This window comes from Capsicum annuum, chromosome 7 (assembly GCF_002878395.1).
Source record: "Capsicum annuum cultivar UCD-10X-F1 chromosome 7, UCD10Xv1.1, whole genome shotgun sequence".
Taxonomy (NCBI): domain Eukaryota; kingdom Viridiplantae; phylum Streptophyta; class Magnoliopsida; order Solanales; family Solanaceae; genus Capsicum; species Capsicum annuum.
The window spans coordinates 88,882,399-88,902,024 of record NC_061117.1 but is presented as its reverse complement, the minus strand read 5'-3'; the positions used below and the strand labels follow the sequence as shown (position 1 = coordinate 88,902,024).

Sequence of the window (19,626 nt, the reverse complement as noted above, 5' to 3'; positions counted from 1 at the left end):
GAGAGAGTATTTGGAGTGTTTTATCTTCTAATGAGTGTTATGGGAGGCTACATTTTGTTATATAACATGGGGGTTTAAGGGTTTTAGGGTGGGAAATATTTGGAATACCCCGTCTTAAAAACTAAAAACAAGCACGCAGGAGGGTACAACCACCCTCCTTAGTCATACCCTAGGGTACGAGTGGTACCCTAATTCATACCCTATAAATCACCATGGAAATCCAAACTGATAACCATACGACAAAATATGCCAAAGTCATACGCTAAGGTACGAGAAGCACCCTTAACCCATACCTTGGACAGATTCAACTACGCTTAGCGTATAGCATCATACGACTTGGTGAGATACCTCTCTTACCTTATCATACGACTAGTATGTTGCCTTGTATTATCTTGGATAGAAACCAACCTAAAACATACTCCCTAACATAGGAAATAAAGCCATAGTCGTTCCCTAGCATACGACTTATACCTTCAGTTGTACCTTATCCAGAAACTTCAAAACTCCAGATATTTTGTAAGGTCCAAGGTTTAAGGTGTTTTAATAAGCCTCTCATAAAATAATTTTGCAAATCTCATGTTATTTCATCAAATAGAGCGATAATGGGAAATTCAAATATTGCATTCACCGATTCAGCAATGTTTGATGTCATAATATTATACCTACACAAAAAAGTCACTTAATACAATACAGTATTACAATAAACTCAAACAAGAAATTAAATTTATAATAATGTATCTACTTTTCGAACAAAATGTCCAGCTCCATCTATCAAATTCGACATATTTTAGATATTCTGTTGTCTTAGATACCATATCTCTTATTTGATTAAAATGGTCAAAGAGCTCAATTCTATCATATATTTTAGTTGTTTTATAAAAATGAGACACAACCTTTAAATTGTGATAGTTGTTTCGAATATTTTCCCTAAGGTGCCTCATGCAACAACCATAGTGAGTTGAAAGATAGACAATTAAAACCATCTTTCGGATACTTGAATGCCTATCAAAAATTATACACAACTCATAGGTCTCATCTATAAAGCTTCTCATTTGTTCAAAAAAATATTGATATGAGGTATCATATTCCTTTTCCACTACACAAAAATCCATCGAAAAAATGTGATGCTCTATATCCTGTGCTACCACCGATAACAAAACTCCTTCATACTTGCTCTTCAAGAATGTACCCTCGATGGCTATGATTTTACTCATTTGTTGAAAATAAAGAATTCAAGATACATAGGATATAAAAAAGTACTTGAACCTTCCATTTTCATCCTTGTAATATTGTCTTACTTCCTGAATTTGTTGACTCAAACATATAACGGTATGCATCAAGCACTGCGTACCCGTGCTCATGTGCTCCCCTAACTTTGACTTTGCAATCTCTATGCCCTTATAAATCATCCAATAACTCACCTTACAACTCAATTTAGTTTGGAGTTGATTGGTCATATCTCTTGTAGATATGAGCCTTTGCGGAAATATATTTTTAAAGTAATTATTGATGACCCTTGTTGTGACGTGCGGATTATGGCTTGGAATATGCTCTGAACCATATGTGTAATACTTTTCACAAGTTCTAATGCAGAATCTATCAAAACCTATGAATTTCACAACCCTCAACCACCAATTACACTCCGAATGTGCACATATAAAATAATGCACACTACGCAAATTAATAACCTTCTTGAGTCAAAAAAAATTTTAAGCAAGCAATATGCAATGAAGTGACTAGTTATTCCTTGTTCTTGAATGTCATTCCCTTGCAAAAACTTTTTTCATCATCTCGAAGATTGCTCGACTGTGTTGATTGAGAACTGTACACTGTATTGCTCACAACAACAGGCGTAGGTGTTGGATCCTTCTTTTTCACTTCATCTCTACTTTCATCATCATCTGAAATAGTCATGTCCACATCATCCAGTATATCATTAAACATATTTTGTTGTTCTTATTCTACATTCTGATTCTCTATCAATTTTTTTACCATGTACACCCTTAAAATGGACCTAGCTGCATCACCCAGATAAACACGCAAATGCACCTGATCGTTTTGCTTAAAAGGTAGGACCTTCTAATTTTCAAAAGAGTTGTGCATGTAACTGATGACAAGATCTTTCGATTGACAATTTAGTCCATAGTAGTTGATGATTAAGTTCACAAAATCATTATAAAAAAAATCTCTTTGGACTGCCATCGCTATTATCTCTAACATTTCACCATCCTTTCAACATCAAATAAATCGATTGTTCTTCTCAATCCATTCACCATAACAATCAACTCTATATTGTTATTGATTCCTCCATTAATGGTACGTAAAGAAATTTGTTTTAAAAGTTAATAATGATATTATAGTAAAATTAATAATGACAGTATAGTATATACAACAAAAAAATTATATGCACTATCATTATCGATGTCCCAATAGATGAGTCATCTGTTGAAATCAGCTTCAGGTTTTATCCCAATACTGTAACATGAATTCCAACAGATGAGACATTTACTGCCACAAATATCTTATCTGTTGGAATCAGCTTCAAGTTTTATCCCAGAGTTGTAACATGAATTCCACATATGAGTCATCTGTTGCAACAGATGTCTCATCTGTTGGAATTAGCTTTAAGTTTTGTCCGAGTGTTGTAAAATGAATCCAACAGATGATTTATCTATTACAATAGGTGAGTTATCTATTGCAAAACATGACTCACCTATTGCAGAAGATAACTCATCTTTTGGATTCAGCTTCAGGTTCTATCTGGTATTTAGTCCAATAGATGAGTCACCTATTGCAACAGATAACTTATTTGTTAGATTCATGTTATATAACCAGTAGCATAGTCCAAATAAATCATCTGTTGTAATAGATGACTTACTTGTTGGAACTACTTAAATAGTAAAGGAAACTATCCAACAACTTTTGTAAATGAATACACCAGCTATTGGATAAGCAATATTGTTGAAAAAACATCAGTAGCAGATATACCCAGATGAGAAATTGAACTAAAAACATAATTTTACTTACCAAAATGACCTATGAAGTAATGTCCAGTGATAACGAACAAATTTGACCTAAAAATTTAGTCCAATAGCAGTAGTAGTGGCAACAACAACAACAACAATGATATGACAAATGAAAAAGAAGAAGAAGAAGAAGAAGAAGAAGAAGAAGAAGAAGAAGAAGAAGAAGAAGAAGAAGATGATGATGATGATGATGATGATGATGATGATGATGAACAAGAAGAGATGATAATAAAGAAGAAGAAGAAGATGATGATGATGATGATGATGATGATGATGATGATGATGATGATGAACAAGAAAAGATGATAATGAAGAAGAAGAAGAAGATGATGATGATGATGATGAAGAAGACGAAAAAAAAACAGCAGCAACAATAAACAACAATCCAAGCGAGGAGAGAGAAAATAAGAGTAGCAGCCATGCCCGCTTTTTTTCCTTCATTTTTATTTAGTTATTACAGTTTTATATTGGGTCAAAGTGTAAAATAAAAAATTTGAGTGCAATTGTCACATATGAATCAAACTTTCTTAATCCATCATTTAATAATTGTCACCCACACTCAATAATTAACACTTGAGTCACCTACACTTAATTTTAAAACTTCTTGATCACCCTTAATTCATTCTCCCAAGTGTTTAGGTTGGGGGGTTGGATTTTTATCTTTTCAAAAAAAAATTGAGCTTATACTCATTTTAGACCCTCAATGTCACATGTCATCTTTTTATTAGTTATTTTGCCATGTCACCAATCACACTTCACATCTTTTGTTGATTAACAAAAAATGTTTAATAGAAATATTTTTTTTAATAACAGGTATTCAATGGATAGTGATCTTAATTGAGATGTCTAAGTGAATTTTCTGAATGAATTTAAAGAACGGTTGATAACGTAAGCCTAATTATTATCATGATTGTCCCATCTTCTTATGAAAAGTTATCAACTTAAGCCTTAGTTATTATCATGATTGTCCCATCTTCTTCTAAGTAATATAATTATTATATAGTACTTCATATGAAAAACTATATATTCAATTCGTCACATAGATGGTGGCTAATAATGGTGGGACAGTTGAAGATTTAAAGGAATAGGTCCAGTACTCCAGATTGGTGGTGGGTGAATACATCAAACAATACTGCTAAATTTAGATTTGACTATTTACTGCCTTCATTTTTTGCTAAAATTTAGCACAATAGCACTGTTATATATGTGTCAATGTCCCAACTCTCAAATATTCTCCAAAAAAAACAAGTTCCTTGAAAAACACGAAGATGACTTTTAAGTGAAAGCAGAGAAAATAAATTTCATAAGTGATATTTCAAGTTCATTATCTCCTTCCGCCCCCAACGCCCCAACTCCTGCCACCCATTGACCACCCCACCCGAACCCACCACCCCCGCCACCCACTCCCTCCATAGTGTTTACCTAGTTCCACTCCCTCCACAGTGTCTACCTAGCTACATATAAACACTCTTGGAACAATATTATTTTGTTTACTGGCCAAACAAAAATATTTTTCGGAATACGTCACACCCGAAATCTTATAAGAAAATGTACTATAACGAGTGAACAACTTGCTCTTCCAGTTTGTATAACTTCGGTGGGAAATAATTTCCGTTTCTTTCCTTGCACAATCGAAAAGGACAACTTACATGTACAGGTATAACGTGGGAATATAGTGGTTTCTTGAAATTTCCATTTACACTTTCACTTGGCTACAAAATTTTCCTCATTTGTACACTTACAAAAAAAGTTTACTCAAGGAAAGCTTATTATTCCTTGATTTTCCTGGCTATTTTCTTCCTACAAAGAGGCTTCCCGGGATACAGAAGTACTGCCAGTGACAAAGCGAACCCAAGGCCAACTACTCCACTAAATGGTTGAGCTGGATAAGACCCCGTGAACCATGGAGGGAATTTTGGTTGATAAGTCAAAAAACTCCCAGTGTGCAAAATATAACTAGAAGCCAGTATCCCTGAACGCAGCCCAATTGGAAGGAAGAGGCTTTGGGTTCTTTGTCGAACTCCTGAAAGAGCAAGTGACAGTAGCCACAAACTGGGTACTGCCCAAAGTGACCTGAAAAGAAATTTTTAGAATATGAAAACTAATCACCTTGCTGAAATTAAATTGCACTTAGCAGAAGAAAAAGGGTAATAGCATTAAGAAAAGCATTCAATCATATAGAATTGAAGTTTTTGGGGTAGGCCGGCGCCCGAGAGGGTACAACCGAAGAGGCAAGATTGGCAGGAGGCACATGTATGCAAAAAGAAAAAAAAGAAAAAAAGAGAGAACACTAACTAGCACTAAAGAAATACGTGGAAAAGATTCTCAGTAAACCCTAATTTAATCATTCAATTAGTATTTCTTAAGTTTTAAAAGATCAAGAAATAGGCTGCTTAAAGGAAATGATGATTTTTTCCCCAGATGATCAAAGAAGCTGGAAAAAAAAAAGGTAGCTTGAAGGACAAGTAACCTAAAAACTCAGGCTACATACATCCGAGTCAAATGCCTGAATGCATTGCCACATCAAGAATGAGGTGCACCTTTGAAACAAAGCAAATGCAAGTCCAGAAATTATGATTCCACGATAATATCCCAGGTCAGCAGCAATTTCATCAGGCAACCATGACCTGAAAAGAAACTCCTCAACAGTGGCAACACCTGCTGCCGTGACAAGTGCTTGAACAAATAAAATAAACATCCGACCATACACCTTTAGCCAGGTTAAAGCTGCTGATGACGTTGGAGGAGCCATGGGCAAACAGAAATCCACACAGCCAATTAAGGAGTTCACAGAATATATTAGCAAAACAAGGATTGTTCCTCCAAATAAACCTTTCAAAAAACTCTGGACCTGCAAGAAAGGCAGGCAGCATCTGAGTAATGCAAGTAGATTTTCCTTCAAAGCTTCAAATATGTCAGAGAAATAAAAATATTTAAGGCCAAAATCATGATCTGATACTTAAGGAACGTCAGTGTAGCTCATATTAGAGTCTCACAATTAAATCTAAAAGCAGAAAATGAGAGAAACGTGAGTTTCTGATATAAGAATGACCAAGGAAGACACAAAAACCACACACCAAAACAGTCCACTAGTCAAGAAACCGTGGACCTCTTTGATGACCACACTCGGATTCAAGAACAACGACAAGAACACAAGAGAATAAGGTGTTTAACACCTATTGGCAGCCAACAATACCAAACTATATTAACAATAATAGGATAAAGAACAACAACATTATAACAACAAGAACAATATGGGTTACAATACAAGACACTACCAATGGTTACAACAAAATAAAGATAGAAAGATAGACAAATGGATTGTATAATCCTAAGAACCCAAGAGCTTATTCCACTCTTGAACCCTTAACACTACACACAACTATCACCTATCTCTTACAATTAACACAAGAGAGGCGTCCACCACCCAAGCACCAACGTATCAAGCAAAATGCAAAACCAAATGGTTCCACACTTGTGCAATGCCCTAGTTTTGGTTGAACTCTCTCTCACTCTAAGAGAAGTGTTCTTCAATAATAATAATCAACTGAAGAAATAAACCATACAATGTTCTATTTATACTACAACAACAACAACAACAAACCCAGTGTATTCCCACCTAGTGGGGTCTGGGGGGGGTAAGATGTACTCAGTCCATACCTCTACCTCTGATGAAGTAGAAAGGTTGTTTCCGATAGACCCCCGGCTCAAGGCACGAGATACCACACAAACACATAGTAAAGCACAGAAGCAGATTACATAACATAAATACGGCACCCATAAGTAATATAAAACAGAGGAAAGCAGAGGAAAGCACACAGATTCGTAATAAAACATGGAACACGGAACACGGAATCATAACAAGAATAAAACCCCCACCAAGTAATTCCCTACACTAGCGACCCAAACTGGCCCTAATCCTCTGCCGTAATTCGCGTCCTCCAAACCTTCCTATCTAGGGTCATGTCCTCGGTGAGCTGTAACTGTTCCATGTCCCGCCTAATCACCTTTAGTGACTACATTATACTACATTATAATAATAGACAAAATGGCAAAAGGGCCCTTTAGTGACTAGTCTTCAAAAATACTCAAAAGTGTCATGATCATGATCATACTTGTATCAATTTCTGCCTCATTCAATCCCTGTAGGCTGTTACCATAGATACAATGGAAAAAAAGATGTCTTGATGGAAAAAATTTTCTAAAGAAATGATTTCTTTAACAAATATGATGAGAACGGTTGTAAATCAGCTGGTGTTATGAAATCAAATAGGAATAGGCAATACAATAAACAAATGAAAAAAAGAACACACAGATTTTACGTGGAAACCCTAGACGGGAATTCACTATGTCAGAGAAGAGTACGAGGAGCCGAAATATCAATAACACATTAAAAACCGTCAAAAGACAACCCTCTAAATCGCACTTCTATAATACTTGTGTACAAGAAAATCCTAAGCCCAAAAACACACAGGTCCATACCGCAGGGGCAAGCCTATCGGTCGGGTCCCTCCGCTACCACCACAGATCCCCAAAAAATTCTCATAATTATAGTTTTACCAACATGGATCGCACCGCGATCTTTTTGGGCCGGATCAATAAAATTCGAGTCACAAACTCTAACAACTGGATTGTGCTCAATGCAACTGTGCATTTTTGTAATGAAGAAACAAAGCAAGCTGTAAAAGAAGAAAATGGTAGAAACTAAAGAAGGAAAAAGATGAGGAAAAATTAGGTTTTCATCATTCAAAATATCTGATTTGACAGGCTTACTCAACAACATATAAAGGCCTATAGCTAGCATCCGCACCTAATTTCATGAGCTAAAATGAAAATAAGTGCTAAAGGTACGTCAAATTGTAATAAATGGAAATTGAAATGGTTAAACTGCAACAGTGTGAACTTAATCTCTTATCTCTATTTGTAACAAAGACCATGAAAGTATAATATTTTATCACATTATAGCAAATATCTGTTCCAGAAACTTTCTAGCCATATACTTTCCTAGACTGATATGTTTCATTGAATTCCAAAAAAAAAACAGAAAAAGAGTACTTGGATTCAGCGTCTATCTAGAGGTGGTAAATTTATCCCATAAAAATCTGTTTTGAACAACCAGCCCAAACTTGGGCACGGCAAATTTTCATGGCAGGTCAGTTTTTGCACAACCTAAATCAGCCCATCCAAATCTTGGGCTGAGTTGGGCTAAATATGTAGACAGAATTGGACCATAATAAGCTTGCCAAAATAATATTTAATGTTTTTTGTTATATGTTAAATATAAAAATATCAGTAAAGAAAGACATTTACTTCCTCCGTTTCAATTTGTTTTGACCTACTTTGTAGTCTGTTTCAAGTGACTTGCCACCTCCCACCAGCATCAGATACCAGGTAACTCTATCCACCAAGGCTAGAACAGATGAAAAGAAATCACCTAGTGTTTGTCTCTAATGGGAATTGAACTTGAGACCTTATGGTGCTCAACCCAACTTTATTGAACCACTAGGCGACACCCTTGGGTGTCTAAAATTTGTGGTTTAAAACAAACCTTAACCATTTGTGTGGCTATAAATCACTTATTTAAGGATAAAAAAAGGAATTACAAAATTAAATTGCTTCTACTTATGAAAAAAGTGACATTCATTCCGGGACAGACTAAAAAGGAAAGTGTCACATATCGGGTTGTGGGAGTAAGACTTAATTAGAGTTGGACAGGTTGAGTTATGACCTATTTCTTAGATCATCTTGACCTAACATATCTCAAGCCCAGTGACCTTGGGCGGATTAATGATCCCCCGCCCAAATTCTCCCTAACCCGCCCATTAGACTCTCCTATGTCCATCCCAACCCTTTGATCCAGGAAATCAGGGGTAGATCCATAATTTCAATTACGGTTTGACGTGAATCAAACGTGAATCTCATATGTGTGTGTGAGAGAGAGAGAGAAACGTGAATCTCACACACACACATACATACATGTACATACATATTTATGTATGTATGTGTGTGTGTGTGTATATATATATATATATATAGAGAGAGAGAGAGATTTCATAAATATTTTATAAAAATGTTAATTGTGAACTCAATTCTTATCGTATACTAATGGCTTTAGGAACCCATAAACTTCAAATTTTGGATCCGCTTCTAGAGGAAATGACATGCTGGTTTACTTAACAACATGCTCACGAAAATGAAAATAAACTAAATGAATATAGGACTCGAAACAAAGACAAACTAGGATAGTGATCATCAAGCAAGGTGCTTCCTGAAGAAATTGTTACTTTGACAACTTTAAAGCATTAGTTGACTTTTAACAAAAAGAACTTTTACCTTTTGTGTGGAATTCATATCTAGCCCATACTGCACAAGTGGGTTCTCATAGCCTCGTATCCTTTTGCCCCATAGAGTAACTAGTAAGAAAATAAACACGTACAGGCCAATAATGCAAATGAGCTCAGCCGTCCTGGATGGCTTCTGCATTGTCCAACTTTGCACAAGTGTGGGCAGAAATGGAACTACCACTGGTGACCATAAAACAAGCACCATACCAACAAATGAAAGAATCCTGGAGCAAGTTCCAGAGTTAAGTCACATCAGTATAATAGTATGTCAAGCTAAGTGAAAATAACAGCGTTCAGTATAAAACTTGTTCAGAATGAATGACTGAAGGTACCATTGACTCTACCCGTGAAAGTAATAGGTAAGGGACCTCACACTGTTGTAAAGAAACTGAAACCCTGTAATTTTAAATTATAGGAGCATCTAAAGATACATAAAAAACTTTCTTAGTAGAAGAAGTGTGCTTGAAAGAAGGTGAAATATACGGCATCTCAGGATTAACTGCACCATCCCAATTGTGATATTGAAGATCTGTAAATAGACAGCTTTAAATGCATTGGTGCTGGTTTATTTTACATTTTAAGAGTAGTCATTTTTGATGTATAAATTAATAATAATGAATTTTAAGATACAGCACATTAACCCCCCCCCCCCCCCCCCCCCCCCCCCCCCCCCACATTTAAAAAAAAAAAAATTCAGACGAACACATGTTATTTAAGAAACGGAAGTCCGGAAGCTAGACTACGTAATTGCCTGTCCCAAGTCTCCACTGTCCTAAGACAAAGGCCCAATTATGAAAAAAAAGAAGAGGAACTAATTTGATACAGAAGACCATATGTTGAACTTTCTTGAAAAATCTCTCTGAAGTTGAATATCAGGACACGGGACTAGAAGTTTCTTCAATCATGTTTTTATCCAGACTAAAGAAAGAGGTAAAAGTATGACAGAAGCCATGAAAGGTAAACACTTCAGTAATTTAGTAATGCAAATGGAGGCATCTATTCAATGCGGATTAAATTCACCCACCAATGCCAATAACTGTGAGCAAAATTCCAAATTTTGTACATCATCACATCAGTTTCAGTATCTAACCATGTAGAAGAGGAAACAAACAGCCGACATATGACTTCTTGCCTTTCGTGGAAAAGATGTCATTTAACCCTCAAACTTTTAATTTAAGTTAATTTAGTAAAGGATCCAAATTATTTTCCTCAATCACAAAATTAACACACTGCAAAACAAAATCGTCAGGAGATGATTTTGCTTAAAAACAAAAACTTTATCAAGATTTGTAGTTAATTCTTTAATCCCGCACCTAGAACATAGATAAATGACGCAAGACTTCTTTTTATAGTAAAATGATGCAATATCTTACCGCTGTGACAAAGGACGTTCAGCAATCCGCAGAAATGAGATGAGCCTGTCAGTTAGACTAATAGCACCTCGTATACCACCCCAAAGCAATGCAACTTTGGTGACCAATTTCAGAATGCCACCCTTCTGTCCTAGTTCCGCCAACATTGAAACCAGCCTAATTAAGAAAAAAAGGATATCAACTGGATTATGAGAACAATTTGAAGTTTTTTTTTAAAAAAAAGCATGCTGTGAAGATTATAACACCTTTCGTGATCCACTGCACCATCTTCTTTTGTAGGCACCACAGGACCAGCTACGGACATGGCTTTCTCAGCAAGGCTTGTGACTATGTTATTGTGAGTTTTATCAATTGTTTCCTCATCAAGCTTTCCCACTTCTTTGCTTTGATTTTTCTCATCCTCAAAGGGCTTGGAAGAACTCTCAAAATCTTCAGCATCCTTTAAGAACATACATATGAAATATTAGAGGAGTGCGTACAGAAAAAATGGCTAAAGAGTTGGCTAAGAAGCCAGTACAACATAAAATTTCCACTTAACTTTGGTCCAAAATATCTATTTCATTCTGCTCAACAACATACCCAGTGTAATCCGTCCCACAAGTAGGATATGGGACGGTAGTGTGTATGCAAACATTACCCCTACCTTGGAAGGTAGAGAGGCCATTAACAACTATGAAAATAAGTTCTTAAAGGTAAAAATATGATAGATATGTCTGTCCCAGTTCACTCCACTTGGCTATCGTTAATGCTATCCCACTCCTTTCCCTGGGTAAAGAATGTGAAATATGTCTCAAAGCAAGATATTCAATTGAGATATCTGGTCAATCTCTACAGCTAAATAGTGGAAAAGTAGTTTTAGACTTTCATAAATGCATGAGATATTCAAACATGCCAAGAACTAGCCAAGATGAATAAGGCAAGGCAGGTGATAACTCATGCTGCTGAATAATAGGGAAGGTTGTCCAGTTGTCGCAACCCACTCTAAATAATATTCAACCAACCTTTATGTTGATTTTACCTGTTGATGGACAAGCAGTGCCGATGCTCCGAGGGCTGCCGTAACAGTTCCAACCATAATAGATTTTCTATCTGATTTTTCTGAATCGGGTGCTCCTTCAACTTGGTGAACTGGACTCTGCGATCCAGACACTTGTCCATTAGGATGCAATTCATCAATTCTCTTGTTGGCTGTTGGCATAGAATTTACTTTCTCTACTTCACTTATTTCATCAAGAATCAACTCTTTGCTTTGGTCATTGCTTTCTTCGGCATATACATCAAAAAACTTTCTCAAAGCTGCCAAGCTGCAGCCTACAATAACTCCAACAGGCAATACCCTTGTCAAATAACTAGTTCCCTGAACTGCTGATGAAATAGCATGTACAACATGCTCTGCATGAACTGTACCCACTTTCTCTGATGTCCGATCCTTACTCTTGATAAATGAAACAAGCTCCTCTTCATGTCCTACAGCCTGAGAGATAACATTTGCAACATGTTCCAGTTCACTGGAGAGTTCGGGTTGCATTTCCTCCAAGTCTTCAGCACTTACTTTCCGTCCAACTTCGACCTTTAAAGCTTCCACTATAATATTTCTTAAAAATAAAGCAGATCCATGTGCAGTGTCATAATCAACTTCAACATTTTCATTGGAGTTGTTTGAAGTCACACATTCTTCATCAGGGTTCTGGTTTTCATGGTCAAATATTACATAAGATGGTTCAATAACATTATCCATATTATTTGATTTCAAAGGTGAATCATGCTGCTTCTCAGCATGACCTTTTTCATCAGCTGTAACATCATCAGATAAATCATTGTTACTTCCAGTCTGCTCCAAAAGTTTCCATTGTCCTTCTTCTGGAAAGTAGTCGAGAAACAAAGATGTTGTGGTATCTAAATCTAGTGTTTTAGTTATCACAGCCTTTGTACTTAAATAGCTTCGAAGGTATTCTTTATAAAGCGGGTCTCCAGAAAAATTGGTAGTCATGTGGACAGGAACAGTTTTTTGAATGTAATTCAATGACTTAAGTGAATCCCCTGGATGAAGCTCTCCATTGACAACGATTTCTCTCTTCTGATCCCCTTTTGTGCGACTTTCTCCATCACTTTCTTGAAAATTGATGGTATCACTTTCAACTTCACCAATTAAAATGGCATCTGCTTCATATTTTTCTTCGGAATCTGAGCATACTTTGCTCCCTCTCTTCTCAACATCATCTAAATCGTGGTTATCAACCATATTGTGATTGTTTGAGATGGAACTAGTATTTTGATCAAGAACCTTGTCTCTGTCCTTAAGTCCATCTTCATTGTCTTTATCCTTGGCTTCACTTTTCTTACGTCGATCTTTATCGTCTCCATTCTCAATTTCACTTTCTGTGTTTCTTACTCCATCCAACTGATTAATCATTTCTTCAAGTACATGAAACACACTATTAACTGCTAACTGAGTTGAATCATCAATTCCAGTCAGGGCAGCCAATGCTTGAGAAACATCAAAGCTCGGTGCATTGGGAATAATTTGATTTGAATTGGTCTGCATACTTCTTTCTTCTCTTTTGAAATTACCAGAACCTTCATTTTCCATTACATCGGTCTCAGAAGGAGATGCCGCAAATGATGTTTTATCCTCTGTCTGGAGGGAAGATGTGTTGATCTCAGAAGGAGATGCCACAAGTGGTGTTTTATCCTCTGTCTGGAGGGAAGATGTTGACTTGTTCTGATCACTACAAATAGAAGTGCTTTTTTCATCCTTTAGTTGGGTAGAGATCTCTTCTTTCAAGTCAGTCTGATATTTCTCACCATCATGCTGTACTTTGGATAGCTCAGAAATCACTTTCTCAGTGCCACCATCCACTTCAGGCCTGCTTGAATTCTGAAGTTTAGCTCTAGCTTTTGACTCATTTTCACTGTAACCAGAAGATGGGACAGTTTTTTCTACAGAATGATCTACACTACCAGGAACTTCACTTCCATGGCTACTCATCGCTTGAGATTGACCTGTATCTACAGATTTTTGCAGGGTCTTCACTGCCTCAGGTTCTGAAACAAGCTCTTGAGAGTGTTTGTCTGTGCTAGAGCTGTTATTATCAAATTCATCAGAAAAATCACTAGCCCTCGCCTTCACATCTGATAATTTAGAAGTTTCACTTCCACCTTCTGTACTTGAAACTCTTCCATCCTTTTCTATCTTTGATATTGGGCTAGATGTCACATTTTGAATAGGTCCAGGAGTTAGGAGTCCATCAATTTTGAGATTTGAACCTTGATTGCGTAAAATTCCAGAGACAGCTGTTGTAAGCTTTCCACGAACATCTTCAGGAACAGCATCTTGCAATGCTTTCATTAATGTCTCCCCTTGACCAACAGCCACCAGAACCTGCCATAGTGTAAACAGGTCAGCTCTTGAACATATAATAGCATTACCAAAGTTATCTAGCCTCTCCAACGATTAGAGTCAGCTCAGTTTAGCTCCAAAATAATAGAAATAATTGTTTTCAACAAATTACCATGAGTCATAAGGTAACAGATAAGACGTACCTTCTTCTTCTGTTCTTCTGTTAGTGTGTCAGGCATTGTCACATCAAGCATATTCATGACTACTTCTGCAGTCTGTAGCACTTGGCCTCTTTCACCATCAAAAGGACTTCCAGTCTCCTCTTCTCCTGATTCTACAACATCAGCTCCACCATTTTGTAAGGTGCAATAGGTTTCTTGTGGCTGTCCGGTGCTTTGAAGATCTTTTACATCTCTTCCAAATCTTGAATAAATTGTTGCTGAAATATCTCCTCCTTCAAGTTTTTTCAGTGACGGATCTAAGGAGCAACCATCTAAAGCATCTGAATTTGGAAGATTCAAAAGCTTGTTTGATCTAAAACTTCTATCAGCTGGTCTGCCCACAAGTGTAAGACCCATGCAAGGATTAATGGTAACATCAACATCTTCCAGAAGAGGATGTCGACCCTTCAAAAGTCCAAGCTCCACAGCTGTGAGCCACTACAAACAAGAATTTTGGGAATCAAAATAAATAGGGAGTATGGAGGAGCAAAATCGAAACACGGCAGATAATAGTTATTATCATCACCTCAATTGTAAGATGCCGGCACCAAGAAACAGTTGATCTGCTATTTGTTGTTCCATTATGTGGAAAATAAGAGCACAAGAGTAGGCTTGTGTATGGGTTTTCTGCTATTGAACTGCGTGGAACAGAGAACAAGGGGACTGACCCTTCATCGCTCTGAAAAATCAAGGAAATCATGAAATTCATGAATTTGTCCCAATTTATAACCAATTTTCAGGACAAAGCACATAGAATACACCGTGTTGAAACTTGAATATAAGTTCTGAGCACAGATATTTAACTGTTCACTTTCTGATTGCAGCCATTAAGAAATTTCAAGCTTGCAGGAGCTCTCCTGAAAAAGTGAAGCAACACCATCTTTGTTTTTTTTTCTTTTTGACCATAATGAAGGTTTTATATTATCCTGACAGGACCACAAAAGATTGCAGCCTCCAAGAAAACTTATCTTTTCAGAGTGTTGTCCATCTCCCCTTATATTCATCCCTTCCCTTCATATCCAAAGTGTCGAAGGTTATTTAAGCATGCAATGCTTTATATCTTAATGGAACATAGAGAGCAAAGTCAAAAGAATATTGGGGTAACAAATCCCTGTGGTAAGTGATATATTATTCGTATATTTAGGACAGATGTCCGATAATATTATTCTGACAGAATCCAACATCATCTTTTGCACCAACTCTTAGGTCACCTGGATGAAATTCAAAAACAAGAGAAAATTGACCAAAATCATCCCTCAAGTTATGGGTCGGTTTAACCTTGACCTTCCAACATTATTCTGAACATAAGAATTCCTCATAGTTAGCAAAACAGGGCTCATAGTCCACCCAAGTTGATTCGGTTAAGTATTAACAGGATAAACCTGACCCTTTCCCATCCATTACCTTTTTTTCTTTTTGTTGAAACTGGTAACTTCATCCATTACCTTCTTTTCCTCTTTTTTGTTCTCATTTTTTCCCAATAAACTCCTCTCTATCTTACTGTGTATCTCCCAACAATTTTTTGAAGTGCTTTCTGTTCAATCCTAAGGATTTTCTTCAGTCAAAATCTTTCTAAAGTTTTTCTTTTGTTGTTGGGGTTTTAACCGTTTTGGCGAACTATCATATGGGTTACCTTACAAGTTTGCATTATTAGTGTCTGTCAAGGTGCTGTTCTCCACAGGATTTGTTTGCCTTGCTACTCTTCCTTAAACTCCTTGGTTTGTTCTTTCACAGTCTGCAACTCACATTATTCCCTGTGACCTTAAAGTTGCTACCTGTGTCTTATCTTTAATATCAAGGGAACAAGAGGTGCTTTGACATTGATCAAACAAAATAAAAAGAACAAAGGAGGTTCTTTAAACATGAATAGCTTCTGATCTTTGGAATTCAAATTTTTGCTCACAGGAGACTCAAAACTCTCAAAGGCATCCTGGTATATAATCTCCTTAGGTAATTGAGCTGAAAAGAAGAAGATTCCATAGGTCTTCTCCTTGTATTTCTCCCCAAAGTATAGCAATTAGTATTTTAAGGATTCCTTTAAATTAAAGGCTCAGGAAAAGAAATAGATTGGGATGAATAACTATGCATAACAGAATTTGGAATTTTTTCCTGCTTATTATATTTCAAGCTATGCACTGAATCTACAGAAGTGCGCTCAGTTAATGACAACATGTTGACAGTACTGTAGAGAGCAGCTCGTGATAAGAACAAACGCAGTGGTGGTCTTTGATAACAACTAAGAAGGAAGACGTGGCAGGAAGCGAAGGGGGAGGAGTCTGATAAAACTTGATGGAATCAGTTTGGATGGACAAAAGGTGTCCCCATTTTACAAAGTTACAGATCTTTTTATGTTCAATGTAATATTAGAGAGACAAGTTTAAACTCAGCATACACTGAACCGACAATTTTTGGCCATTTCCTCTTAAAAAGTAACATGGTCTTCAAAATGTTACCTGTATAAAAAGAAGAGGAATCTTTACTTTGCCAACCACATCCCTTGTACTGGATTTTGCATAGAAATCTTCAACAGCATTAAATCCATAAGACACCATTGATATTGCTTTCTCAAAGTCCCTAACAGATGTTGCCAAAAGAGCATTTTCAACATCAAAGCCTTTTCCACGACCTTGAAATAGTTCCTGCATGCATCTTAGAAATGTTAAAGAGGTGTCAAGCTTTTATGGTATTCTTAAACATAGAGCAACAATATTCAAAGCACTGCCTCATATAACACGCTGAGCATTGAAAGGTCATGACCCATGCGTCCAAGGCAGAGCCTCCCTGGGAGGCTGGGTGGGGGTTCTCGGTAAACCAGTAACTTTCGTGCGGATCTAGTATTTATATAGAGAAATCTAGTAAATATATAAGAATTAGAAGTTGGGAACTCATAAACAATGTGTGTTGTTGGTCTAGTGGAGTAGAGGGACTTGTAAAAGTTTTATTGACCTTTTGGTTGTGGGTTCAATCCCCTTAATTACTACATGATTTTATTTTTATCTAATATGGGGAACCCACAAACTTTAAATTCTGGATCCGCCTCTTCATGCGTCAAACAAAAATTCCAGATGTTAATCCTTCACTGACAGCAATATGTAAATGTAGAGTTCCTTTTACCTTGTTAGATCGCAATATATCTACTAAGCCCTGTGTGAGCTTTTGGTCTAAAGCAATGTGATAAGGTGTGCCTCTTGTTGCCTCTTCGAGGTCAAAAGGGTTGTTTATACAAGTAGCAGCTGTAAGAGGTGTTTTCTCTCCAACTTCAGCCAGGTACTTTGTCAACATGTTGGCGCCATAACCCCATCCCACACTCATTATTGTTGACCATGGCCTTTTCTTGTTGATAAATTGGAAAACTGTGGAGATATCATCGCTATCAGCAGCTGTGAATAACCTACATAAATAAAGTAGTCATCTGTTTTTCCCTTATCTTATTACAAGAAACAAACTGAATGGCCACAACTTGAAGCAACATTTTTAAACTATCCACAAGCCAAACCAAATGATTTCCACTCAAACCAGTGGTTTGTTCCATAAATGTTTTTTAAAAAAAGAACATAATCTCCTTTCTGAAATAACAAGTTCTCCACACAAAAGTAAGTAGGGAAAGGCTATGAAATATGCTAAGTAAAACCTACAATACTCCTAATTTTGATAACAAGCAATTTTTAAACATCAATTGTCTGTGACAGCACCTAGTTAGTTTGGATGCCAGAAAACTAAATACGATACTGCAATTGCCAGATTGACGGACTAAAACAAAATAACGACTAACCAATCACTGAGAAAGAAAATAAAACCTAAATTCTTATATCTGCATCAAGGATAATTTCATAGGATTATCAAGAACAAACAGTAGTAGTTTTGCATTCAGTTCATAACAGGATGGTAACAACAACATGCCCAGTGTAATCCCACCTAATGGGGTCTGGGGAGGGTAAAATGTACGCAATCCATACCACCACCTCCGAAGAAGTAGAAAGATTGTTTCCGATAGAGTTCATAACAGGATGGTAATGAAAAATATATATTATGTGTCATTTAAACGAAACAAATGCTGAACAATACTAGTACAACACATGATAACTAGTAGAGTGAGATCGCATTTCTCACCGAGCAGTTGTCAATGGTGTACCAGCACAACCTCTAGGATTCATGACAACAGGAAAACACCCTCTCCTCAAACTCTCAACAACAAACGCTTGAATATTCTTATCATTACTTCCCTCAGTTGTCCCTGGAACAATCAGCATAGTCGAATCCAGTCCATATTCTTCTTCCAAATCCAAATTCGCTGGCCAATCCAGTGACACTACTCCTCCATCCCCCGTATTTAAACACACTCTCTGATACACCAACTTCTCATCATCATCACAATTCTCATAATCCCTCACCTCAATTTTCCTACTATCTAACCTCACAAAATGCCTGTCTTCCTTCACAAGCCTCTCGTTTGCGTCCTCCAGAAGTTCACTATCTTGTAACGAAATTGACGGACAGCGTAGCACAACAAATCGATTAAACGGCGTCGGACTAGTGAATAAAATCCATTCTCCGAAGTCATCCGAAACAGAAGTTTCTAGAAGTTTTACTGACGTTTGCGATTGAGATAAGTAGAGAGCAAAACCAGAGATAAAACCTAGAGCTGGAGCAATTAAATCGAGTGAATTTACAGAGGGAAATTGAGCAACTATATGTTGAAACATATTTTCTAATGGCATAGGATTTAAATTTCGAATTGCGACAACTGCAAGATGATTCATTTTCAATCTCCGATGCTTCCATCGGCGATGAAGTGTTCTTCTACTGCTTCTCCACGGAACACTGAGGTTTCTCTGAAACGTAGAAGGGAACTGGAAATAACTGCTACTATATGAAAAACTCATCGAATTGCCGTAGCATATATACACAATAAAACGGACAAAATGAGTTGAAATTTCAATGGGATGATCAGTGTAATACTTTGGACTTGCAATATCATATGTACTGATTTAGTATAATAGAGAAAAACTGATTTAGTATAATAGAGAAAAAGGGGAATAAAAGAGTATAGTGGGGTACACAGGTGTGGCTAAGAATAATTCACCCGGAGGGCAGGTGAGCATAGTTGGCAAGAGGATTGTGATGGATGTTCCAGTTTAAAAGTAATCAACGGTCCAGATTAAAGCCATAACTCAACAGCTTATAAATATGCTAGTCAACGGAGGAGTGAGTTAGTTAGACAAATATCTGGTACTTTTCCTAAAATATTCTCTTTCTACATTCTCACTTTCTCTCGGTTTCTTTTTCTTCTTCCTCATTCAATTCTTCATTACAGGAACTCAT

General features: G+C 36.8%; 1 protein-coding gene across 3 annotated transcripts; it reads right to left on the bottom strand.

Annotated features, from left to right (window-relative positions):
• Positions 1 to 4,589: 4,589 nt before the first annotated feature.
• On the bottom strand, positions 4,590 to 19,313 carry LOC107877833. Of its 3 annotated transcripts, none has more exons than XM_016724588.2 (11): positions 18,415 to 19,313; positions 17,419 to 17,695; positions 16,758 to 16,943; positions 14,831 to 14,983; positions 14,287 to 14,742; positions 11,762 to 14,125; positions 10,989 to 11,182; positions 10,744 to 10,899; positions 9,360 to 9,594; positions 5,518 to 5,877; positions 4,590 to 5,099 (listed from the first exon to the last, which is right to left on the bottom strand). In XM_016724588.2, the coding sequence occupies exons 1-11, from the start codon at positions 19,185 to 19,187 to the stop codon at positions 4,983 to 4,985; spliced, it is 5,271 nt and encodes a 1,756-aa protein (XP_016580074.1). In that variant the 5' UTR covers positions 19,188 to 19,313; the 3' UTR covers positions 4,590 to 4,982. The 3 variants fall into 3 exon arrangements, with proteins under 3 accessions (XP_016580074.1, XP_016580073.1, XP_016580075.1); XM_016724587.2 differs by having other exon boundaries at positions 5,567 to 5,877; positions 18,415 to 19,312; XM_016724589.2 differs by lacking the exon at positions 18,415 to 19,313 and having other exon boundaries at positions 5,567 to 5,877; positions 16,758 to 16,953; positions 17,419 to 17,558.
• Between the last annotated feature and the right edge of the window lie 313 nt (positions 19,314 to 19,626).

Bases quoted from the DNA above. Each gene is read 5' to 3' on its own strand.
- LOC107877833 (XM_016724587.2), bottom strand. From the start codon at position 19,187: ATGAGTTTTTCATATAGTAGCAGTTATTTCCAGTTCCCTTCTACGTTT. The intron at 14,984-16,757 runs GTAACATTTTGA...TTGATTTTTCAG, and splicing joins TTCCTCTTCTTTTTATACAG to AGCGATGAAGGGTCAGTCCC. The intron at 14,743-14,830 runs GTGATGATAATA...TCTTGTTTGTAG, and splicing joins GCCGGCATCTTACAATTGAG to TGGCTCACAGCTGTGGAGCT.